Consider the following 27,098-nt stretch of genomic DNA (forward strand, 5'->3'; position numbering starts at 1 on the left):
GTACGGTACTCTTACTTGTACATGGACTTATGATAAGACAGTAAAACACAATTATTGTTGTTTCGTTTAAAATACAAATCAATTTAGAAATATCTGGTTATTTATAGTCAAGCAATAAATAAGTCAATGGAGATAAAGCAAAATTAATCAGTTATTTTTAGTTACATGCTTTAAACACATTTTTCATTACTTAACATTTAATTTTCAAATATTAAGTAATAAAAACAGACACTCCAGATCACTTGAAATAAGTGGGGCTATTTGAGTATCACGTAAGGCATAGGTAGTATGCTTGAAAAAATAAAGATAAAATTTTTTTATTAAATAAATGCTAGTCTTATGTAATATAAGCGATCACACGTACCTATTCAAGCCGTAAACGTGCAAAGGTCGGTAAAGTTGAAGTTGGTGAAGCGAGTAGTTCCTGCTGGGAATTAATCCCTCCCAACCTTGTCATAACTTATTCCATTAGTATTTACTTCTCCAGTACAGCCTAGAGATATCGTAAAGGTTGGAGTTCTGACTTTAATACATTTATAATTTAAAATATATTTATTGTATTGTCTGAATATTCCGTTGTGCGTGAAAACAGCGATGACTTGCCTACAACTATATGCCTTTGTTAAACATTTTGAGATATGTAATAACATTTTTTTTAACAAATCCAATAATATATGTGTAGCAAATCTCATTATTTGCCTGCACTACAAATGTAGTCCAGCATAAAATAGATCAGTACCCTTATTGGCTTTACAATACGTTTGAAAAAAGGTGCAGTAATTCACAGAACCTGATGCATCGAGTTGAATTCTAATCAGCGTCAAAATGCATGATGTGGTTGGACATTGTTGCAAATAATGATTAAAGCACCGCTAAGCTCTGCATAGTCTAGACCATAAGTAGTATTACCCTAATAAATGTAAAATAAAAGTCTAGCTTGCTATGTCAATTGAGGAAAATCATGTATGAATATGTAATGTTTTACTAATAACTACAACGTTAATGTCCCCATTTGTTTTAACTGTTCCATTTTAGGGGATGTTTAGTCTTCTATTTGATTTTAAATCATATGATTATGTATTGTTGTATGTTGTAATATTAATTATTGTTGTATTCATGTAAGCTATATATACATAATATCTAATATTTGAAAAGTTTATTTTTTATTTATTATATACTCCAAAAGAGGCGCATACACAAATAAATTAACTTTCTTATCAAACACTTAAAACACCGAAGAAAAAATTGTATGTAATATTGCAAGATTTCGTTGCGAAATTGAATTGAATCATAGAGGACCAGATCTTCTCCTTTATGGGTAAAAGCACTGGTGGTGGTGGTTAACCATCATAGAGCAATCTACTGGCTGAGGTTTTGAATTTCCATTAACACCAACGGACTGCATGGTTACTATAGTAGCATTTAAACAAGTAACGTACAAAAGTGATTTATGTTTATTACAATGTTAGTAATGTTGTTTTCAAGCCACCTATCTGTGCTACTGTGCAAAAGTCCAGCTTCCATAATTTACTTTCCCTCATTGTAATATATTCCAGTTACCTCGCTTATAATATGAACAATTACCTAAAGCAACTGTAAAATGTTTATGTTTACATTTTGAATTTCTTCTATGACTGTTAGATTTAGTTTCGTTCTAAAACTTTAAAGAAAAAATTTTATTAGTTTTAAAAGTAAAATATGTTTTATTTATACTTTAAAATGTCAGTCATCCTAGCGATTATTCATAAAATTTGTTTTAAAGTGTTTAAAGTGTCTGTGAAACTCAATGACAGTTTAAAGTGTAGTTTTTCAGCAAAAGTAACGTAATATTTTTTACTATAAAAGACTGCAATTGAAAACGATAAAATGTTGATCAGTACATTAAATACGAAATTAACAAATTCTCCTTGACCAAAACAAGTAATTTAGTCATGACTTTTGCTATTTAGTAGCTAATGCCAAGGAACTGGCGATGATCCAATATGCTTAAAACTTAAGAGTCTTAGTTTGAGATGCGTGGGGTAGATGCATCATTGTAGTGGGTATAAAAGAGCCTAGGAAAGGAGGATTTAGGAAAGTTAGGAATTGATTCTTAAGAACTAAAAGGTACAGAGATGTAGTATCTTGTTTAATGTAGTAGTTTGCTATAGTTAATGTAGTAAATGTTTATATAGTTAATGAGAACGTTACCATCACTTGTTTCCTTGTATGGATTTTAACCCGGAGTTGATTCTAAATCAATTCTCCTGAAGGAATCTTTTGTCTCAGTGGCCATGAAATAGAAATGGTTATATTAATTAAATATTCACCCTATATACTTTGGAAAAAGGAAGCAACAGATTACAGATTTTGTTTAACATGTTTAGGTTCGGAAAGAAGAGTTGGTTTTAGGGTTAGTCAAATAGTATAGTAATCAGGTATTTTTATAGTAGAAAATAAGTACTGTACTGAGGTAAAAAAGTTAAGTTGGGGAAGGGTTAACTACTTTTAATTGAGAAAGATAACCTAAAACAGTGAGATGTAGTAATAATCAGAATAGGGAAAGTAGATAAGGAATACAAAGAGGGTTGGATATAGAGTAAGCGTAGGGAAACGAAAAAAAACACAGAGTATTTAAGTAGTCGTTCAAAAGCTTTTGTAATGTAACCCTGATATGGGCAAGTATTGATGTATAGTTACGGAGTAGAGAAAGAGATTGTATAAATAGTAGCATTTTTTAGGTCATATTTGTACAATAAGAACTGTTACAGGGCAGGAGTAGTTACATATAGGAGGGGTAGCTATAGAGTAAGAGAAGGGGTAGTCATAGAGTATGGGGAGGCTGGGAGTGGGTGGAATGAGGTCTGAAGCTGAGTTGGATTCGGTCCAATGTTATTGATCTTATCATACAACCCTCATAGAGTTCTGAATCTGCTTTGTTGCTGTAAATGAACTAAAATAAAATCATATAGTTTAATCCAAATATGTTATGCGTGATAAGCGATGTGCACAACACGTTTAATTGGAATTGTAGTTTTTGTAGAATTTTGTATTGTTGGACCCGTTCATATGTTGTATATACTCTCGCCTGTACCTATAATGTAATATACTCGCCAACTATTAGGATAGTGCAGGCCAAGTCAATAAATCGTAATTTCGTTTTACTCGTATTTCCGCATAGTTTTTTTCTAGACCACCCATTTAGAAATTTACTAGTTTGCACATCCTAGATAAATGTATGATCGTAAGGTAGGCTTGTTTCGCAGAATCTCATAACACGTATTACTGTACTTACTATACTGAACAAATACGTATTACTGTATAAATGCTGAAATTGTTATATTTGAAATGTTTGCTCTTGTGTACGTCCAGTTTGTGTTTGTTCGATTGGTATTTTCTTTTTGGGTGACATTTTTTGTATTTTGACAATCAAACAGGGGAAAAATATTTATTCGCACTTTTCAATGTTTTAAAGTAAGAGTAGCGTGGTATTCCTAACACGTTTGTAATTAAATTGTAACGACTGACTACTGAATTCCCGTACGTAGGACGGGCTTACACCTCGTACTTATTTAATACGCAAGCAGGTTTTTTGTGACAATTACTCCTCCGAAACTACTGAACCGATTTACATGTTCTTGGTGTCATTGGAAAGAGCGTAACGTGAAGTTGTGCAGGAAACTTTCTTTTTAGGGAAATAATTAGAGGGTGAGGCCCTGGAGCCCTTTAAAGTTTCGTATTTCTCCATAAGATTAACTTTGGAAACAAATATTGTTATGAAACTCCAGCTGTTGTCAGAAATTAAAAGTGAGAAGAAGAACATATGTTAATTGTAAACAGTCAATAAGTTTGCTAATTTAACAGTTAGTTTGCCACAAACATTTACCATAGACTTGGGGGAGTATGTTTTATCTATGCATTTACTTACTCGGTTGAAATGAAATAGTTACTATTTGAATTTGGGTTTGCGTAATTATTACAATGGGAAAAAACGAGAGAGCCTGGATAAATTGATATACTAAAAAGAAAACTGAAGATATACTGATTGCACTGTGCTGCATTTCTTAGTAATCATTGAAAGAGACGATTTGCAAACTATGGAAACATAGGAAAGTCATAGAACACCACCAAGGGGAAGAAATAGAAATAATGTGTGTTATAAACACTAAAAAACAAAATCAGCTTTTGAAAAATGATAAGATATTTACAAGAAATGTTGATTATATCGATCTGTTATGTTCATCTTGAGTATTCCATAATCTTTGAGTCGAATCTTTTAAAGTCACAAAAAAATATGACTGTTATTCGTTTTAAAATAACGCCTGTAATACTTAGCAATTGCTCGATTTCGAGCAACAGTGACACTAGTAGGTTATAAATAAGAAAAGTGGTTAATTTTTGTTTCAACGTTCGAGTCATTTTAATGTTCCAAATTGAAACCCTTAATTTACTTTTCTGTGTTAGCAACGTTACGTTTTAACAAATTGCAGCTTACCACGTGTTATAAACAAACCTAAAACACAAAAAAAAACTACATAATAAATTTGTTGTTTTGTCCACGTCCCACTATTTTGAAGTTTAATTTTAACTGTCATTGTAATGTAAAAAAATAAAGATAACAAAAGCGACCTTGAAGGAATATTACAAATAAAAAGTCTAAAATAAAATAAAAACATACAAAATAAAAATAAAAAAAACCTCTTTTATGTAAATAAAAAAAAAAACTTTAAGCTTTATAGATCGTTAAAACTATTTTCTGAAAAGCAAACAATTAACAATATTCTGCTAGGAAAAGTTAAGTTGATGTTTTAGAGGAAGGGAAAACTTCAAGTTCTTGAGGTGCAAACATTTACCTCGCTTCTTTCATAACTTATTCCATTAGAGCTTCCATCGGAGAACTGGGTGCTTCTGTTTTGCATCGAGTTGAATCTCAAAATGGAGTCGAGAAAATATAAATTGCTCTCAAACTATTTTCACAATTCATTTTTCGTTTTATTATACATTTTGCTTATGTAATTAACTGAGAAAATCCATAGCACATTCAAGATGATGTTTGTGTTTTCTTAGTTATTACTGAGTTATCCTATGTATCACCTTATATTTAAATAGGCGAGTATTGATATAAATAATATATTTAACAATCATTTTAACTATATTAATGTTGTAAGCTAAACGATTTTCTCAACTTGATCAGTTCATCTAGTTTGTGTTCACGTTCAGTTTATGAAGTTTATAGGTTGATTACCCACACATAGACATGCAGATTAAATCTTACCAAATCCGGTTGTCATTTATATCCAGAATAATACTTTTATAATTATATTAATATCCGTAATTCTTTAATATTAATCTGACAGCTAAAATATGATAATTTAATAATGTTGAATTAAATTTCAGCCGATGGTATGTTTGGTATGTGTTATTTAATGTGCAGGATTTGGGCTTGTTGTATACTGTCGAGTAAACAAAGAAATATCTTTCAAAAATTATTTTACTTTAGCAAACATTTAATTAAAGCAAATTCCAATTAATATTCATTAACTCATAATATAACTTTACAAAATCGACGTTTTATATAAAATATCAACTCAGGTACCCTAATTTTCCCTAAAAATGGGAAATCGTAAAAAATAGAAAGTTTCTACCTTAAACCTCAATGCCCTGCAAACTACAGGGTTACCTCGAGACAAAGACGGAAATGTGGCGTCATTTCGGAAAATGAGCCTGAACTGTATTCTTGAGACAAAGCTTACAGACAAAGCATCTCCTTTCTGGGGATAATGTAAAAATATAAGGTAAAAACACTGAGGTGGTGCGAAAAATTACGGATTAAAATACAACAACAAAAGTTTTAGGATCTTTAAATATGTTGAGTAGTATACCAATTAATGATTTCTGATTTTTTCTCTTTTAAATAAAAAAAATCGCTAAGAAATAAGGGTAAAGTTTTATGTAAAATTCTATGAACGCAACTCTTCCATATGCTTAAAAATAGAGATTAAATTGGAGTGAATTTAAATTAATATTATGCTTATTTATTCAAGTGGTTTACGGAGAGAATAAAAACTTTGACCTGAATTTATGCAATTCCGAGCTTAGCCGTTGAAGGAACTACTTTTAAACTAGGATTAAATGGTACATGTGGTTGAACAAGAGCCAAAAATGTTGTTGAAAGTTGAATTTATGTTTGCTTTATAACAAATAAATGAAAACGTTTACCTACATTTATTATATTTATCTACTTGCTTATAACTAGCTATGTATAAATAACAGTGTTGAGTAAGTCAATAGAAGCAATCTTCTGAAGAAATGTATATTTTTCATCAATATTTTACCTCCTACCTTTTCCTTTTTCATTTATAAATAAATTGTGGAAAAATTACTTATTTATTGAGTTAAGATTTTTTAAGATTTAAGGTTTTATATTGACATAAACATCTTCTGAAAATGAGAATACACTTGGGATTTTTTTGTTCAAGGTTGCTATGCACGAGCCTGGGATTGTTTTTCACCTTACTTCAGGCTAGACCTAGGGTTTGCGGCATTATCACTTGGATAAAATCCATTGGTGACTTGGCGGAGATCGAACCTGGGACCTCAGAGACTGATGTTCCACGCCAGCTCGCTCCCCAAGTACGCCTTCTGAAGGTCTATTCACACACGGAATTATTTCCGGTGTGTCCCAGTGTCACAGTTCAGTCAAATCAGTCACGTCACAGTAAAAAAAATATTTTTTAAGGATGTTTCTTTGTTCTGCCGGCATCCGTATGTCAATTTTCATCGCCACAGATATTTTAGGATAGTTCGGACGCCTGGCGTTCGTGTGATGTATGAAAGACAGTGTTTTGTTATTGAAATTATGTTTATATTTACAATCATCAAAATGGAAGATGAAAAATTGATGCAATATTGTGTACAAATATATATACATATATATATATATATATATATTTATATATATATTATCGACTGTAACATCATTGTTAATAACTGGCCGAAAACTGACTGAAACCAACTGACGGACGGTTGACTGAAGAATTGGAGATGTATCTGAGACTGAACTGTGACTGTAGTATTGTGTGTGAATCGACCCAATCGACGAAACAATGTTTTAAACGAATGTTTATCACATTGTGTTTGAACAAAACGATCTGCCAACCTACCACAGTAAAGAAACACAACCCATACATTTCTAATAGTTTGTAAAACAAATATAAGATGTCATCCCGGGATTTTACTCTTACCACACATATATTTACTGTACATATTACTTACTCAGTCTAGACAGCTTGAATGCGTCAGCTGTGTTGATGACGTCAACGTACGCCTGCAGCTCAAACCTCCGGCCTGTGACGTTCTGATTATGCGTCAACATCGCAAACCTGAAGGCTGTCTGAACTTCATCTGTGCCTTGCTCGAATATAGCACCTGTAACAACAATGCTTGTAAACTAAATGTTTATCTTAACCTAATTAGTTCATCAAGTTCATAAGTTGGTTACTTAAATCTAGTTCTGTAGCTGCAATGTGCCGAAATCAGCTTGCCTGCTAACATCTAGAACCTAAAATATTGATTAAACTTAATGCCGTGATTGAATATAGGCTCGGAAACAACAATTAAGTAATTCAGTAGATTACTTAGACCTAGATCATCTGTTGAAACCTGCGTCTTAAGACATAGCAAATTAAATTCAACAAAACAGGAGCAGAAAATAATTTTATTTAAGTTGTTTTATTGCATGAACATGATCCCAAAGGTAAAGCTTCTTGTCATTAACAAATATCTAAATTTTAAATTAAGGAAATAGATGATTGTATATATCATTCATAAATCAATAAATTTAATGATGGCATAAACTCGATATACGCGCAAGTAATTTTTATTAATTCGAAAGTGAGTCATTTTAGTTGAATATTTTAAGCATCCTTAGTCCCAGAACGCTGGGGAATATAATCTTGTACCTTTCTCATAATTAAATGAAATAGGTTTTCCAATAAGTACTCTTTTGAACAATTCAAATTTCTCAGAATACCTAAATGTTACTGTATATTTATTTTCTCTACTTAATGAAAAAGTAGTGTGGCTTCCTTGTTGCAAAAACTGCTTTCATGGCGAACAAATATATAGAAAACATAACTATTAAAAATTACCTTCAATTTTTCAAGTCGAAATGTTTGAAACACGCTCATAATCCAGTCAAAGTGCAAAAATGTAATGAAGGTAGCATGACACTGTTGAGCTACGTTCATTATACCCTCTTTGTCAGGGATTTTGGGACAGTTTTCCTTAAATGTCAAACTCATTATGTGAAGTAAGCTCACTTTATCATTTACAAACCAAATTGTTATCTTCTGTTTCCCTATTATATTTGATCAATTCGCCTATACTAAATAGAGTTAGGTCTACTATGGTATAATTGTAAAGTGCGTAAAGATTAAAAGATTAACTAACACTGCACAGTCCCACAATCCGCAGGGCCTTCTTACACAGCCTAAAAAATATGTATTTATTTTTTCAGTAGATTAAGAATTTGAAATCTTAATTTTTACTTTTTATACATTTTAATATTTACTATGGGCCTACTATTATATTTGTTATATTATATAGATTTGTACTACAATCAGGAAGATCATCTATGCAGTCATTGTGAACGCTGATCACGAAGAGGCGATAAATTTTCTATTTTTTATATTGTAATACTGCTATATTACTTGTATAAAGTTTGATTTAATTTGTTTGGACTTTGTAAGCATTATTTAATTATTTTGTTACAATATTTTCAAGGCATTCGTAGGTCTAAGTCCTTCAAACGTGTATTTAAAGAGTTAAATGTTTAGAAGTATATTATGTTACTTACAAATAAAAACACTTCTAGCTCAAATAAAATTGTACTTTAGGTACAAAGTTTTGTACACACTTTTGTACTTCTGCCCCCAAATAAAATATAAAATTTTATTTTAACTGTGAAAAATCCCCCAACTTTGAGGATTCTTACATATAGGTACACTGCGTATTTTTCATAAACCAACATCTATCAATTCCGTAAAATGTAATCCTCGTTAAATAAATATTAGGCCTACAAGTTTAAAATTCACGAATAACAAACAATGCATTCCATACAGTATTTTAATACAGCTAAAACCAACTAGACAAGCTTACCTCCAAACGAATTTTTCTTACATACAGTACAAGTCACATACAGTAATAATAGTTGTATCTATTTGTGGTTTGCTACTTATATTGAAGAATTATTAAATTATATTTATTTTATATTCCATTATAGAATGCTACCACCACTAAAAGATATTTTCTTGTAAACGTGTTGCTATTTGATTGGAATATGATGCAGGGTGTTTTCGTATTATTCTGACTTAAAACCATTTTGATTATCAATTTTAATGAATTACTCTTGTTGATAATAATTACAGATAAAAGCGTAATATCAGTCAGTGGTACAATCATTTTTTAATATTTATGAGAAAAACTAGCAACATAAACTTTTCTATTGCGTTTGGAGCAACTAAACACAATTAACTAATCTTTTAATCACTTCTCTTAAAAGTTAAAAGTTTTAAATATTTTATAAATATTTTAATGTTAAGTGATACTTTTATCAACCGGAAAATATGGTATAAAGAGAAAATTAATTAGACATCAACTTTGCAAAATAACATTACAACAGCATCCCTAAAAATAAAAATAAAATATTTATCTAAGTCTAATTTACTAAGTCTTGCTGGGAAATTAAAGAATATAGAGCATATTGCTTACATTTACACAATAGTAATTACAATATACACCAGAATATTGAATTGGGTAACTACTTTAATAATATTAAAATTTAATTACTAAATGTATTAAACAATTTTTTACTAAAAAAATCTTTCCTTTACTTTAGCGACCAAAACACATTACAAGGCCATTTTTGCCTCATTTTGGCATAGACCCCTGGTTTATATACAAATGATATTTTACTGTCGCCATTTTACCATGGAGCAACGCGAAAACACCAAGATTTACGGTTGTTGGGGGAACTACTTGATCTAATACACTTTCAAGGCAATAACAATATCTTTTATCATGAGCTGAGTTTTAAAGCCTAAAATATTTGGAAAGACTGCCAGAAAGTTTCATGGATAACCTGTTTTTTATGAATAATATACTATCAGGTGGGTTAGTCTGTTTCCCCAGAGGTTTTTATTTTACAGTATTTAACTTTTGTGTGTAAATACTGGATGAATACCACTATACATAGTCTTATCATTTAAAACATTTTATAAGTCATCACGTTCATTAACTTAATTTCTCAGAGTATTTTGACAGTAAATTGGAAAATGTACAATTTCCAATAATAAATAACTGCTGATTTATTAGTAAAAAAAAGCACCTAAATGTGTAGGCTATTATCAGACATTTTACGTTATTGTTTTAAGCTCCATCACAATTCAATTCTTTAATTTCAATTAATTAATGATTTTTTTTAAATTTAATTTTTATTTTTCAATTTTCTTCATTTGTACCACATTTTTTAATATAACTTCATGTATGATTTTATTTTTAAGTTTGATAAATATACATTTTGACATTAACGTATTTATGCAAGGAATACAAAGTAATGATCTGGATTAATATTATAACTAGTTATGCGTTTTATTTTGCCTTATTTTATTGCAAGATTTTAATGCTTTGTAGATACTTAAACAACAACATCAGTATTTGTAAATAATACATAACTAATAATTGACAGTAAATTGGAAAATGTACAATGGCCACTAAATAAATAACTGCTGATTTATTAGTAGGCGAAACACATATGAATTTGTAGGCATAAGACATTTTAAGTTATTGTTTTAAGCTCCATCGTATTTCTTCATGTGTACCAAATTTTTAAATAGAACATCATGTATACTTTTCTATTTAAGCTTGATACATTTTTGACATTAACGTATTTATGATAGTAATACAACGTAATGATCTAGTTTAATATTATAACTGGTTATACATTTTCTTTTACGTTATTTAATTGCAAGATTTTAATGTTTTTTGGATACTTTCACAACAACGTCGGTCATTGTAAACCAAATATAAATAATAAAAACCAATTATTATTTAGACTAATCGAGCCCCATGATATTGCACACAGTAGATTACAATTAACAGTACTTTCGTCCATAATAAGTCAATACATCGTAAAATCGTGTGGTCAATAATTTACAGATCACACACCGTAATATCATAAAAACATTCGGGAAGCGATGAGTATTGAGGTGGCCCCAGGGGATTTGATCAGCACTCCCCCCAAAATACCCCCACAAACCCCCCTCCCCCTGTCACGTCCACAACAAATCCTTGAGATGTGTCATTCCCCCTCTGATCCAGTCTCCGCAAGATTATCCACTCCTCAGTTCTGAAAAGAAAATCCTAATCTTTGATTGATGATGGCTGATACAAAAGTTGACGTATAACGCCTTTTGTTATTTTACGACTTTGCAGTCAATGGAGGAAAAAAAATATTCGTTGTTATGATTTTTACAGTCAACATTATTGTTAATTTTAGTAATAAGGATGCACTACATAGAGAAAAAAGTAACTTTTTAATACAAAAGCAGGATTGTGTTGATTTCTCTTTCTCTTTTTGCTTTCGTTAAAAATATAATTGAAACGCCTGTCTATACAATCTGAATGTATTGCGTTAAGATGAATGGAATAGAATAATTTAACGACCTTTATTATAATAAGAATAATATAATGCAAATAGAGAAAGGTCATGTAAAAAGGTAGGCGAAAACATGACTATAGTCTTGAATAAAGAAGAAGAAAATAGTCTTGAATAAGAAAACGGTTTCTAGCATTAATTTTAAGAAAAACTATATTGTATTAAACAACCTATAAGCTTGTGACTATATGTCTTTGTGCGTTAGAGCAGTTTTATATAATTACTTATGTTGGACTTGCGAAATACAGTACACAAAATCCATGATTTTATAAAGTGAGTGATGGAAATTAGATAATTTTACATCTTTACTTATTTACCTTATCCAGCATTTCTTTTATTGCACTAATCAATTAAGTCAATGTTTTGTATTAGGCCTAAGTTTATTTTCTTTTGATGTGTTTTTAATCCAATAAAGATATAATATAATTATATCTGTAAGAGTTTAAACATGTAAACATCTGCACACTTAAGTACCACGAATAAAACGAAAGTGTTAGGCTTATTAGTAGTCAGTTGTAAACATTGTCTCTAAAGAAATCCTTGAGATGAACAAAAAAGCCTTAGTTGTATTTATTTATGTAAAAAAGTAGAATTTTAATGGGTTAAATAATACAAGATTTTATAAGTTGATCGTTACCAATTAATACGTTTTATACGTCGTCCAATTCAAATAAAAAAATATGTTATGGTTCTAATTTAAACAATTAATAATTATGGTGCCTAAGATGGCTGTCTCACAAAAACGACGGAATAACGAGTTCTGTTCATTAATAACGGTACGTAAGGTTAGTAACTAAAATAAAAAATAAAATTTCTCACAAACGGAACTGATCTAACATGACAGTTGAATACATATCATTCATTTTTGTTTGTTAAGCAATGTTTGTAGCATATTATCTAACTTCTTTTGCAGTATAGAACTCTTTCACAATGAAAAATACGATGCATACTATGTATGCAAAGTAAAATGAGTGGGGCTAAAGTAAGTAAATGCGTCAATTAGCTACCTGTGTTCTATAATCAGTGAAAGGAAACCCCCGCTTTGTCAGGCAACTGTAGGGAACATAATTTTATAATTTTAGTTTGGTAATAGCTAAAAAACACAATTGTATTATGAATTTCTGTATTGTAGATAGAATTTTTGTATTCTTCTTTTACTCATTGGGGACCATTCGTTTTAAGATAAGACTCGGGGGCAAATGCATTATACACTTTAACAGAAGGTTTTCGACAAACCCTTACCGACGGCGTAAAAGCTTTTACTGTCAACTGTTGTCACACTCCTCATCTCTCTCTGTGAAGACCATTCTTCTAAAACACATTTTTGACATGAAACATACTTGAAGTTATATCAAGTTGATATCATGAGTTCACTTTGCTCATAAAGGTAGTATTTTCGTATAATTCTTAAAGTTATATGTAAAATTCGTAATAAGCTTTGTTGACAACATTTTATCAGCTCTCTTATATCCTAAAATTGTTACCTCTATGTTACAACAGTCAACCGTATAGAACATTCTTTATCCATAGGAATTGCCATAACGACTCTTATACAAACTTTTACCTATCAAAATTCATTAATAAAATCGGATTGCAATGTTTGGGCACTGCTATAAAGCGTAAACTATTGTTAGCTACAACGGATTGGGAGATTTAGAAAGATGTAGTAGGTAAGGTTTGCGGGGAAAAAATTAAAAACCAAACAGGTATGAGGTTGTAAATAACAGATTTGCCAAGTATACAAATTTCAGTTTTAACGAGATTGGTGTTTTTTTCTAATGTGTTGATTCAGAAACATGTATTTTTCTATTATAATTTGGTATTATAATGAGTTTGATTGCAATTAAAAGACTAACGCAAGCTGTTCTTAGAATAGTCTCTTAAATGATGCTGAGGTCCATTTGGCCCATCAATGCATTCAAATATTGAGAATAGCAGACGATGAATGTGTGTAGAAGCAGAAACTACAGTTTAACTAGTTGGAACAGTTGTTACGATAAAAAAATATCAAGTTTAATAACAGTAAACGGTACAGTATATCTAGATCAATAATTAAATCAGATCACAAAAGTCACATTAGAAATTCACCACATATGTGGAATTTTACACTTTCAGATCAACCAAATCACATTACAATGCTATTGACGACCACAACCTGGCCCAGGCTCCTTGTTAAAATTCCACAAATGATATTTTATTGTCGCCATACTACAACAGAGACCCGTAGTTTTTAGGTTAAGGATGTATTGCATTCTAACATTAATTTTGTATGAAATATATTGTTTTTTTGTTTCGTACGAAACGTGTTAGTTGATAGATTACATTTAATTTATTAGCAAATATATACATTACAACCAATCTGGTTGTAAAATAAAAAAAATAAAATAAAAAAAACAAGCTATCAGTGACAGGCTTTATTGTATAAATTAATTAAGAGATAAAAATATAAATCCTATAAAACATGGACATAAAACGTGAAACAGTTATTGACACAATTTATCAAGAATATATTGATTAATCTTTGTAGTGGTAGCTTTAAAACAATCGGTTGTTGAAACTCCAACGAACTATTTTAAAAATAAAATATAATCATTCGTAGCTTATCTCCGAACGTCATTATGATATAACATTTCCACCAATTCATCAATCGCAGCATTATATCCGGCAATATTTGAGTGTTTTAATTTAAAAGCGAGCCATCCAATGGTTGAATTTTGAAGTGTGGATTCACCCAAGTACAGTGGTCAATATTACAGGATAATACATCAATATACTGTGCTATGACACTAGTTTGATAGAAATGTTGTTTAGTAATAACTATGCTATTAAATGATAAGTTACTTCAGACTTAATTTATAGTCATGGAAATATGCACTAAAACAGGGAATGAATTAAACAAAATCATCAGCTTTGTACAGCAAACCAAATGAACATCTAATGATGGTTACTTATATGACCAGCTAAAACATAATTTTATTGTGTTACTAAACTACTATACATTTACCACCGTTTTATTAATTAACTTGTACGGTATCAAGTAAGCATTTGTGTTTATTTAGTGCAGTTGCTAAATGCTATTAAGTGAACATTATAGCATTAAAATATAGTTTTCATATTGGCAATATTAAAAGTCAAAGAGTATCATATCCATGCCGTCTACTTGTAGAGCGTTCTCTTTTATCTGCCGCCATATTTTATGTCTATTTAATGGTAATTAAAGTTATTAAATGCCAGACTTTTGATGGTTATCATGAACAACACCAATTTTGGATATTCGTTATTATTAAATTCATTATTTTTCACTAGTCTGTGAAATTATTCAAACAATTTACACATTTTACAAGAATAAAAACTCATATCATGTATAGCAAATATCAGCGCATTTTTTTGGTTAATCTTTTGTTAGATTTGGTTTAATATAACTTAGTAACAAGTTGTCTTACCTCATAACAATTACTTTTTGTGAATACTCATGATTTGTATTATTTTTATTGCATATTGTTGACACCATAGATTGTTTTAAGACAAGACTCGGCGTCAAATGCATTATACACTTTAACAGAAGGTTTTCGACAATCCCAACGGCATGAAAGCTTTTACTGTCAACTGTTGTCACACTTCTCATATCACTCTGTGAAGGCTATTCTTTTAACACACTATCCACGCCATTGATAGTGATTTACCACCATTATAAGGTCGTAATTATAAAAAAATAAACGCAAGGGACGAATCTCTTAAGAAAATTAAATTTATCGTTACATTTCGTTACTCTACAAGATCTTAAACCATCCATCCTAAACATTCAAGTAGGTGGGTGAAAAACAAAAGATACAGAGGCAACCCTTATTGACAACCATATATATTTATACATAAAATTATATACGAATTTCGACCTTAGGTTCGCGTACAACAAATAAACGAACATTTTATAATATCGCTAATCTCTAAGAAACCGATTCATATAAAGTGGTTAGAGCGTGGAACTTCAGTCCCTGGGGTCCCGGGTTCGATCCCCACCAAGTCACCAATGGATTTTATCTAAGTGATAGTGCCGTAACCCCTAGGTCTAGCCTGAAGTAATGTGAAAAACAATTCCAGGCTCGTGCCTAGCTTCCTAAAACAATAATAAAAAATAAAAAAAATAAACCGATTCAAAGCCTTGGTCAAGATGTAAAAGTCAATCGTTTATACAAATTTCCTTCTCTATAAGACTTATCATAAATGGTTTATACACGACAATACAAAACCATAAAACAACGGGTTACGTTGTTCGAGCACAGCCATAAAGCGTAAATTATGGTTAGTTAACAACGCATTGGGACATCCACGAAAATATACTGTGGTTTTTGGTGTGTGGGAACACGGGTAAGAATAAACGAATATGTGGTGTAAATTTAATATGTAAAAAATATGAAAAAAACTGCAATTAAATGTTGAATTTTACAGCTTAGAAATACAAACATCTTTTCAGTTTCAGATTAAATCCTTACTTTTAATTGGCTTAGGAAGAAATATCGTTTTGTGATATAACTTATAGCAAATAAAATATCAAACGGTTATCAATCAAACGACAACGATATAAATGGCAGGTATATTGATCTTTCTCTGGGTAACTATATGATTGGATAAGGTTATATAAGCAAAGGGTAAAAAAGTGTTTAATAAATGTGCTAAATGTAATTTCATCTTAACTTGAAGCTAATAGATATGATAAATATTCATTTACTGAATTATTTCCCCCCAATTTCATTAGTAAATAAACGTAGGTAAACATTGAATAACAGTTTAGTAGCTATATCTTGACACTTGCAACGATTTCAAGCTATAGACTTATATCTATTTTATTTAATACGTTAAACAAAAACAAACAGAATAGAATTTAATGAAAAATATTTGAAGATAAATCTATGCCTATAAAAACATATTTTTGACATGACTATGTCATAATAATTTGATTTTTTAGATAGATTCAACCATTTTATTCGTAACCAAAAAATGCAATACCGATTTGACTTCTTTTAATAACTGAGATTAGAATAAGATAGATCGTTTAGTATTCCTGTTGCAGCAGAATAGTTGGAATAGTTTTTGTGATTATTCACAAATACAAAGGTTGGTGAACAGTGAGTATATTGTATCAGAATAGAGAGTGTTAAACTAGTACAGAAAAAAACAAAGGCAGATTTACATCTCACCCCATATGTGGGTTTCCACATCTGTAAAATCACATTACAATGTTATTGACGGCCCAAACTTGGCTCAGATCCCTTGTTAAAATACCACAAATGATATTTTATTGTCGCCATTCTACCATGGAGAACCGCACCTCAAAACGACCTGATTTACTAGTTTACAGTTTAAAATTGTATCTGCTAGCTTTAGTTTAACAATTACATGTAAAAAAGGATTGAATATTATTGAATTCAAGTAAAATAATATTTGATCGAAGAACATTGTTTATTGTTAAAGCAAAATATAATTTTTATCATACCAGACCATTATGAACAAAAAACATTAAACATTACTGAACAACTAATTAATAGTAAAATACGACCAAAGATTTTGAATATGATTTTGATACTTTACGAATATATTATAATTATTTGTAGCTTATTTTCGAACGTCAATACGACAAAATATTACAACCGACTCATCAATTGCAACATGGAATCCAGCAATATTGAAGAGATTTTAATTATAAAGGGAATATTAATAACATATCCAATGCATTAAGCTTGCAATGTAGATTCAATTTAGTGAAATATATATTAATTCAGGACTTTTATACTGTGTCATGATTTAAATCTAGTTAGGTTTTAAAACTGTCAAAAAGAATAATGATAAGGTTGAATAATGTTAAAATCATTAACAAAATCAACATAGTCTTTAATTATTGGTTCTGAGTACGGAAAACTGCAACACGAGCAAGGCAATGTGTTGCATTTATAATTCATTGGCTGTAACAGAATGTAATTAGGTTATTGCATTCATTGAGCCACCATTTGTTTTCCACGATTTAATTATTAATTTCTGATCAGCAAATTTTCCTTTTGACCACACTGACACCATTACAAGACAAGAGAACAAATATGATGGGAAGAAACTCTTCATTGATATTCAGTTTTCTATTTCGCCATGAAAAATCGACGGCTGCTGCTCTCAGATCCTTCTATCTAGACAGCTGTGGATCTTGGTCTCACCCACGGATCCATTTTAGAGCTACTTCTATTAATTATCATGGTGAAAGACCTATGTGATGGTACCCTGCTTTTTGCTGATGATACCCCTTCCTTGTCCTCTGGTGAACATTTTCAGATCAACGAGGATATGGAGCGTTAACTAAAAAAATGTCTTACTTGCAGAAAACCGTTTCCAACAAAACCTTGCCAAGACCCCAAAAAACGTTTGAAGCTTAGCTCATCTTTCTTTTGTAAATGAAGATCAGGTGGAGCTTTCGTAATTTGTGTTGAACACTAGGCTAAGTTGGGACCGTTATTATGTCCAGACAACAACTCGTCTGGAACCCCCTAACCTAACCTAACCTAACCTAACCTTACCTAACCTAACCTAACCTAAGCAAACCTAACCTAACATAACCTAACCTTCTTCATGTCTGGGACAAACATCAATACCTTGCGTCCCGTGCCGTGGTCCACTTTGAATATGAGAATGTTTGGCATTCCTTGAATTTGATCCACCAAGACAGCAGCAACTTACAAAATCCAGAGACTACAGTTCTTTTAACAAATTGCTAATGGTCACTGTGGGCTGGAAATTGGGGATTTAGAGGACCGGCTTATGGGAACCACAAAAGATAGAGGCTACTATTTTAGTATTGCAGGGTTCTTGACAAATAACGAAAGTACAATTTAACGGTAACCATTTTTAATATCCCCGGTAGGAAGTTGTCATTATTTTTTCGCTAACTGCTTTTCAATGTGAGTATTTTTAATTTTCTTTGTATAGGCCTACGTAACAGCTTTGTTTTTAGTTATAACTCAGTCAATTCTTGATTCGGATAAAATACAAAGATGAAGGTAATAAGGTTCCTACCTAGAAACAACTAGAAACACTATACGCAATTTGTTAGAATCACAATGAATATAACTAATAAATAAAAATCAAATTTAATAGGTAGATTTTGTATCAACAAAATACAATTTAGAAAGTAATCAGTTGTAAATATTGTCTCTAAATATCAATCAACAAAACTGTAAATTTATTTGTTTGGTCAATATTACAGCTATAAAGAAAACCAAATAACTGCATAATAAATACATATGTTTATAAATCAGGTCTAATTAAAAACAGTAGAGATATTTTTTATATAAAATCTAAGCTAAAAACTTGTAATCTTCTTACATCTTTAGAAAAAATTTGTATTTCTGTATTCAAATATTTACAAACTGATAAGCATTTATATTTTAAACTCTACTTTAATGACGTCATATGAAAGAGACACTCTGGGAGTGATATTTATTGAGGTGGCCTCAAGGGTTTTGATCAATCTCTCCCCTTACAACTCCCTGTCAACCCCCCCCCCAGTCAACAACCCCCCCCCGTCACGCCCCCTTTCACAAATCCTTGAGAAGTGTCACCTACCCTCTGATCCAGTCGCCACAAGCTTTATTGGTTCTGAAAAGTAAATCCTAATCTTTGATTGATGACTGATACAAAAGTTAATGTGTAACACATTCTGTAATTTTAGTGACAGAAGTGCCAAAAAATTTGTAAAGTAAATAATATAAATACATTGATTTGTTAGATTTATTTTTGTTGAGTTCGCATGTTTAGTTACTAATCTTCTAAAGTTTTGCCAAATAATATGAATTTGAGTCAATATTAAATCTAGATTTTGCGTAAAAATAAGTGGAGCACATTCTATTTACTGACGTTTTATTTAAATTTATTGGTGTTTTCATAAAGAATCCATGACATAGCTGCATTTATTCCATTCCCTGCAGGCCGTCTCACTAATGAGAGATAGCCAACACGCACCAAGTACAAATTATGATTCTGATGGAGGGTTAGGTTAAGCTATAAATTTTTTGGGGGAGCGAGCTGGCGTAGTGGTTAGAGCGCGGGACTTCAGTCCCTAAGGTCCCGGGTTCGATCCCCGCCAAGTCACCAATGGATTTTATCTAAGTGATAATGCCGCAACCCCTAGGTCTAGCCTGAAGTTATGTTAAAAACAATCCCAGGCTCGTGCTTAGCGTCCAAGGAAAAAAATGCTATAGATTTAAATGTAAGCATAACAATTTTGCATGCTCGATTAGTTTTATAGTAATACTAAAGAAATTACAGATTTATATTTTATTTTATTTTTAAGATGCCATTGAGTTTACTCTATTAGATATTTGTTTTCTTGTTAAAACAATATAGGGATACATAATTATACTGTTAATATAAACAAGTTCTTCATTGTTTCTTTCATATAAAGGTTCAATTCCAACTAATAATGTTTGTCCTTCCAGTTCAGCTAAAAGCTTCATAACACAACTTCTCGTGCTGCTGTAAAATGTATTATAACCTATTCTATCCTTTATATTACGCATTGATGATACCATTTTACAAAGAAAGACTCTAGGTCAAATACATTATCCACTTCGCCAAAACCCTTGGTGACGACGTAAAAGCTTTTATTGTCAACTATTGTCGTACTCTTCATCTCTTTCTGTGAAGGCCATTCTGCTAAAATACCATCTCACACATATACATTTTTATTTAAATTCAAAAGTCGTCTTTGTTAACACTACTTTGCAATTAGGTTATGTTTATATAGTAAACGTTAATTTTTCTATTTAAAATGTAAATTTGGGTTTGACGAACGATCTATTACTTATAAAAGTAACTATTAATTTTTATTTCTTACGTAAAAACGTAATTAAATCGCCCTAAGATGAAATTAAAAATCTTAAATAAGTTTTTGAAAATAATTGAAACAGAATAAACTATTTTCACAACCGCTAACCTTTCTCAACGGGGTTTGTTACTTTAATAATGTATTTTGAATCTTGAAAAAAATAAGTTGCATCAACGGTTAGTTGTTTAAACTCATATTGCAATGAATGATTACTAACCACTATCACAATCAAATTATAGGCTTTGTACAGAAAAACAGTTATTCAAAGGAAACCTAGCTTCTTTTGTGTCCACCAAAAGTTTGAATGTAGGAAATAGTAGACGACACAAGTATGAAGATACAGAAAACAAGACTACAGACCAATTGTAATACGTTTTTTAGGACTGTAACAAAATATAAAGGTTGGTATACAGTACAATATGTCCTACATAGTGATTTAAATCAGGAAAGCAAAAAGGTATTTTTAAATCTCGGCACATATGTGGGTTTCCACATTTATAACGAAATCACATTACAATGTTATTGACGACCCCAACTTGGGCCTGGCCCCTTGTTAAAATGCCGCAAATGATATTTTATTGTCGCCATTCTACCATAGAGAACCACGCCACAAAAACACCAACTGCACGGTTTAAGTTTACATGATAGCTGTTTCTATTAATTGTTAATCCAAATAACATTTCTAGTTTTCATTGTAAAACTATCGTATAGCAGTTGAAATAATTTTAATACGATATGAAACTTAAGTTTTTTTTTACATTAAAAGTTTACGATAAAAATAAATAAGAACAAAGTTCCGAAAAAATAAAATGGAATCATTTAAGTCAATTTTCTAGGATAAACAATAAATATTTTATTTCAGAATAGGACATTAAATTGTCAAAAAAGGCTTAGGTACCAATCAGTTATCAATAATGCAACAACAAAATTTGTATAAAAAATTATACTGTAAATTCGAATTATAACTTTGAGAACGATAGTATAACTACCAGTAGCTTATATCTGAACGTGATTATAAACCAAATCATCATTTAATATTATTTTATTTTCTTTGTATCAATTCTATATTTTAGCTCAAAAGTAAAATCACAAAATTAAATGCATCGTTTACGAAAAATGGTACACATTTCACCCTTTTTAATTCGTGAAAAGGAATGAAGCGAGTTTCAAATGTATACGTTGAGAGAGTTTTAAGCTGAAATATTTATCTAGACTTTTAAAAATATAAACCAATAAATGGGTTTTTTATGTTTTTGTTTAACCAGATCTATCAATGAAAATATAAAATGTTGTAAGGATAACAACAAAAATGGGGAGAGTGATTTGATAAAGTTGAATAGTGCGGGGCTTCGGACCACAAGGTCCTGGGTCGAATCCCGCCAATCACCAATGGATTTTATCCATGTGATAATGCCGCAACAACTAGATCTAGCCTGAAGTAGTATGTAAAACAGTTCTGGCTAGAACCAGCGTCTTTAGGATGTGACAGGACATTAAAAACATCCATTGTTAACAAATGCCCTATTTTAATAGCAAGAATGTTTCTTTTAAACCTTTTTTCTTAGCTATTGTGCACCACAGGGTAAATCTACTTATACTGTTAGAAATGTGTTATCCTGTAGATGTTCGGAATCCCTTCATAAATTAAAATATGCTCAAAAAAGCACAACAAATTAATTTAAAATTAAAAGAAATTACATCAGCCTTATGGGTTACCTATGCTGGTGACAAAATAGCAACGAAGTGTAAACAGAAAAAATATAATAAATTCAAAAGCACATGTTTTATTTACAGCGTGGGTGAAAATAGAGAAGTCTGTACGTCACATATTTTTGGTCATGTTTTCAACCACTGGACGACCTCTATTATGAATTAATACATTTTTATTTTAATTTTAAATATTATCTATTTCAATTTCAAAGAGAAACGCAAAGCAAACGAAAGCCATTTGCCATTCTCTTTACACGTTTTAAAACCAAAGGGTATCAATATATAATTGGTACCGGGAACGCAAAACTCCAACAAGAGCCACTAAATGTGTCACGTTGGCAATTCAGTGGTTGCAATAGAATGTGATTAGGTTATTGCATTTATCGAGTCACCATTCGCTGTCCACAATTGCATTATTAATATTCAAGCTGTGAATAACATCAACACATATGAACCTTTCCTTTCAACTACTGGTGGTCAATGAGTAATAAACCTAACAAAATTGTTTGGTCTTTCACGGATATGTATATTGTTTAGATTAGAGTTTTAGCAATAACAATAGGTTTTATTAAAGAGTGATCACCTAATTATAAATATTAAATGACTAACATGCTAATTACTAATTTCATGCTATACAACCTGAGGTAAAGGGTAAAGAAAAATACTTTAAATCATGACTTTTTATCAACCAATATAAATAAGAAATACACGGTTGTAAATAGTTTCCAGTTATAGAGTTCAGGAAATTATTAATTTTACGTTATTTAATATAAGAACTTAAAAGGGGATAACATCACATTTACTCCACCTAATTTTGTATGAGGTACTTTTTTATAACGTATGCCTGGGTGGATTGAAAACGAGGATTATTTTACAAAGGTATAACCCACAGTAAAAGAGTCGTAAAATAGCATTAATGAATGGTGTGTTCACCCTATTATTCGATTTAAAATCCTTCCGAATCTCGGCCTTATCTAACCATAAAGTTCATCTTAGATAAAGTTGTAACAACAGGCCGGGATGTTTAAGTCCAAAAATATTTTTTCTCGACACACTTTAGGCATTTCAAAAGAACAAATATATACACATGAAGGCTACGTCTTTTGACATAAAATTACACATTTTTAACTGAAAGTATTTTTAGTTTGCTTCTATTGGCACATTTTGTTGTTACATAAGTGTTAATTTTTAGAAAACCATTCTTGATTCTTTGGATAAGTTTTCCGATTATTTGAGGTTAAATAACGATTGATTCAAATGTTACTGTATGCTTTATATTTATCGTCATAGATATTTATTTTGATAATAACAGAATAAATGTTTAGGCATTGTTTTAATTCAATTGCAACAACGACTAATGTTTTGATTCTGAGCTTCTCAACACATATTTTGTGCATTTTGAGATAGACTATTTTTATCAAAATGTCATGCTACTTGACATTGATGTTTGAGTGTAGAAGTTCTGAGCAGCTTCAGTAATGGAAGATCAACATTATCAGCTTTCTGTGGTAAAAAGACGATTGCGACGTGGAGTGTCAAAGTAAATGTGGAGTTATTTTTACTTAAAACCCCCAGTTCTTAACACTTACACATTTTTATCCCATCTTATAAAGGGTCAAGCGTTTTACATTGAAATTTTTAACTGTTTAAATTAATAATGAAAAAAGCTAGTTTTATCAATATTCAATGCAGATCTTAAAATAATTTTCGTTGACTATTGCATCACAGTTAGTTACACGCTCAAAATAAGAAATATTTAAAAAGGTAAGTGAAAAGTGACAAATAAAATATGGAATTTGTGACCCAAGCTATGCCTATACTCGAAAAGACAGTTTGTCATAAATCGATAATGAAATGTCAATATGTCAGAAGCCTTCGTCTGTTGGCAGCTGACCGCAAAATTGGACTCACTTAGTAGTATCTCGCTCTTTTGTTTTCAACAAACATTGTTAAAAATATATATCTGTGTAAGAAAAAATACCTACGGATTAATTCTATCAAAATTTTGTTTATAATTTGTAATTTGCTATGTTTGATTAAAAGAAGGAAATCCGTAGGCCCTAATAAAATTATGTCGAAAATGGTTATGCAATGGTTTCAGTCATTGTTTACCAACATCAATTGTGCATTTCAACACTCATATTATTCACAAAAAGGTCAGATGTAATTTTTTGATTTTATAAAACATATTTATTTAGTGAACAATTAACAAGCTTTAACGGTATGCTAAAAGCCACTTGAGAGTTAGAACAGCTTTATAGGCCCTAGAGATCGCCTTTCTTTATTTGAGTAGATGATGTGAAACCTCCATTACCTGGGCTGATAAAGTTTCGTTAGCTTTCAAAGTAAGCTACTAATTAGTTTGATGATTACAAAATGAAATTTGCTTTTTATAGATGCACGTTACCTTTTTACGCAGCTACTAATACGAATCCATACCTAGAACAGATTAAAACGATGTTAATAACAGTTAACAAGTTCATATGAAAGATACTTTTACACTTAAAGCCTGTAACACAAATTATGAAATGGACCTGTCAAAAAATGTTTATAGATAAATAATATTTAGTTTTATATTACTCTTATATTTTCTTAAATATGCCTTTGTAGACTACTTAACAATAACACCTTTGATCTGTCACTGACATTTGAATCAGTAATAGTTGCATTAAAGCTCATAAAGCAGGTGAATTACAACACATCTAAAGAAAACTAATATTTAAAACCCAAGTATAAAGAAGGAAGACCATTACGTCATGTGTATAAAGTCTAGCGTGGTTTTTATTGACTACGCACATTTGATTCAACCAAAAGTGATTGTTAAAAGCCACTATGGATGTGACCTTGGAATAGATTAAAAAACAAGTTCTAAAACGCTATATGTTAGATTGGTGACGAAAAATAGAAGAAAGTTTAGACGGAAGAAGGAACGAAACTTTGTGATAGGAGAAGTTAAAGTGACTTGGAGGTGTTTAGAGTGTTAGTGAGAAAAAACTAAAGGGAGGGTGAAGAAGATTATATTTTTGACACAACCGATCACGATGCTAGGTGATTTTCCCTCTCCAGGGACCCACTCTTACGTCTTAAAAGTATCTGAATGATTTCAACCTATAAAACTTAATATGTGTTTTCCAAATATAGTTTGATAAACAGACAAAACTGGGGTGATGTATAGTATATTTTAAAAGTCTTTGTGTTTAATGTGATTACGTAGCAGTTGTTAGCAAACTTCAAGTTAAATATGGCCAAATAGAATATTAATTTAGTTGTAGTACCTGGAATTCAAGATTAATCCCACTTCAGGTCAGTCACAGACCAAAACTTAAACTAATGTTAAATTACCTTAAAAATTTCAGCACAGTGTTAAGAGGTATATCAGTTCTGACTAGTATCGATGAATACAGGTTCTGTATTCATTGTTCATATATAGAGTGAATTGTAAATAGTAGTTAGTGGTGTATGCTTAAAGTACCCGGTGAATAATAAACTTTACTACATTGCTGAATGGTACACAATGTGACTAAAGCACGAATCTTAACTTATATTTGAAATAAAACCGACTCTCAAGAATAGCTTCATGTTGAGAGGGGGACTTACAACACTGCCCTGTTACAGGTCTTGAGATGTTAGTGAACAAATTAACTTCACGGATGTCTTGTAGATATTGTTTTAAGAGAAAGAAAACACTGTTGTACTTAATTGCATTGTTTTAGTTTGTATATCATAAAACGTTGTTCTACCATCATTTAATCAACATCGATAGTAAGAACACTAAAATAAAGGCCCATTGAATTTACTTTGAAATATCAAGAGTTTTTTTTTAGTTAATAGGCAAACTTAAATTACTGTCCTTATATTCTCTTTTTCGATTATAAACGTTTTGTCCGAAATATTTGAACCATAAACATTTTTCAGTGCCCTAAGTTATTTCCAATTTAGTCTTTGATATTTTAGAATTTTCAAAAGTTCCACCAAACTGATGGTCTATATTTTTTAACGATATTGATTTTTTAGACGTATGTGCTTTTGAGGAAAATTGTCTACGAGAGTTTTAGTTTCTCATAAATCGCCATATGACGTTGTCGACGAGTCAACGCTGCATCATACATCTTATCTGACACAAGATCGAAGAGTGTCGTCATACAGCGTTTTCTAAAACTTGTCATAATAACAAATTTTTTAAAGGATTTTACGTTATTAAAACATTTTTGGCGGTATTATATTGCCAAAAGATGTGTGTTAAGATGTATATTTATTCCCACCTTATAATGAGGTAAAATTTAATAAGCTGGAAATTCAGTTAATTTGTGTTTTTACCAGGAAAGTTTTGGGGTAGTTTTGATTTTTTCCATTTCTTATGTATTTTAGGGTGCTGAATCTGAATCTGAGGTTTGCCAACAAAAATTCTTGACGCAACATTGACAAAAATGAGAAAAATATGGAAAAAATTATATTTTTTGTAATATTTAGCTTATAACTCAAAAACTATCAACTTTTTGTTATTAGTCTATATTATAAAAATTAAAGTACACAAAATTTGCTACAAAATGCACCCCTAATGTGGTAATCTCCGATGAACCGTTTAGGCTCCAGAGCTATTTGAAAATTGGAACATTTTGTGTTAGTTTTTAAATTTCTCCAATTATTCTGTCAATGACATATATTCATTGTATATGCCCAGGCAAAGGTCTTATATAAATCCAAAGTGTTAAAATTGATTAATTTTGTGTTACTGAACCGTTGACGTTTTATTTAGTGTACAGAAAAGTTACACGAACTGTTGCCGTTTAAATTATCCTCGCTCAGAGGGTTGTAATGAGGCAGGTTCTG

The 27,098-nt window shown here is 30.8% G+C and overlaps 1 protein-coding gene across 2 annotated transcripts in view; it reads right to left on the reverse strand.

Annotated features, from left to right (window-relative positions):
• Nucleotides 1-27,098, reverse strand: part of LOC128994767 (glutamate receptor 1-like) — a 364,312-nt gene that overhangs the window by 124,608 nt on the left and 212,606 nt on the right. The window contains exon 2 of one of the 2 annotated variants that reach the window (XM_054419530.1): nt 7,255-7,407. The exons of the other annotated variant lie outside the window; for it this stretch is intronic. Coding sequence (XP_054275505.1) covers nt 7,255-7,407 — 153 coding nt within the window. The remainder of the gene's footprint in view (nt 1-7,254; nt 7,408-27,098) is intronic. 2 annotated transcript variants of the gene reach the window in all.

This window comes from Macrosteles quadrilineatus, unplaced genomic scaffold, assembly GCF_028750875.1.
Source record: "Macrosteles quadrilineatus isolate MER2022 unplaced genomic scaffold, UCM_ALF_1.0 Scaffold_5__1_contigs__length_97177068, whole genome shotgun sequence".
Taxonomy (NCBI): domain Eukaryota; kingdom Metazoa; phylum Arthropoda; class Insecta; order Hemiptera; family Cicadellidae; genus Macrosteles; species Macrosteles quadrilineatus.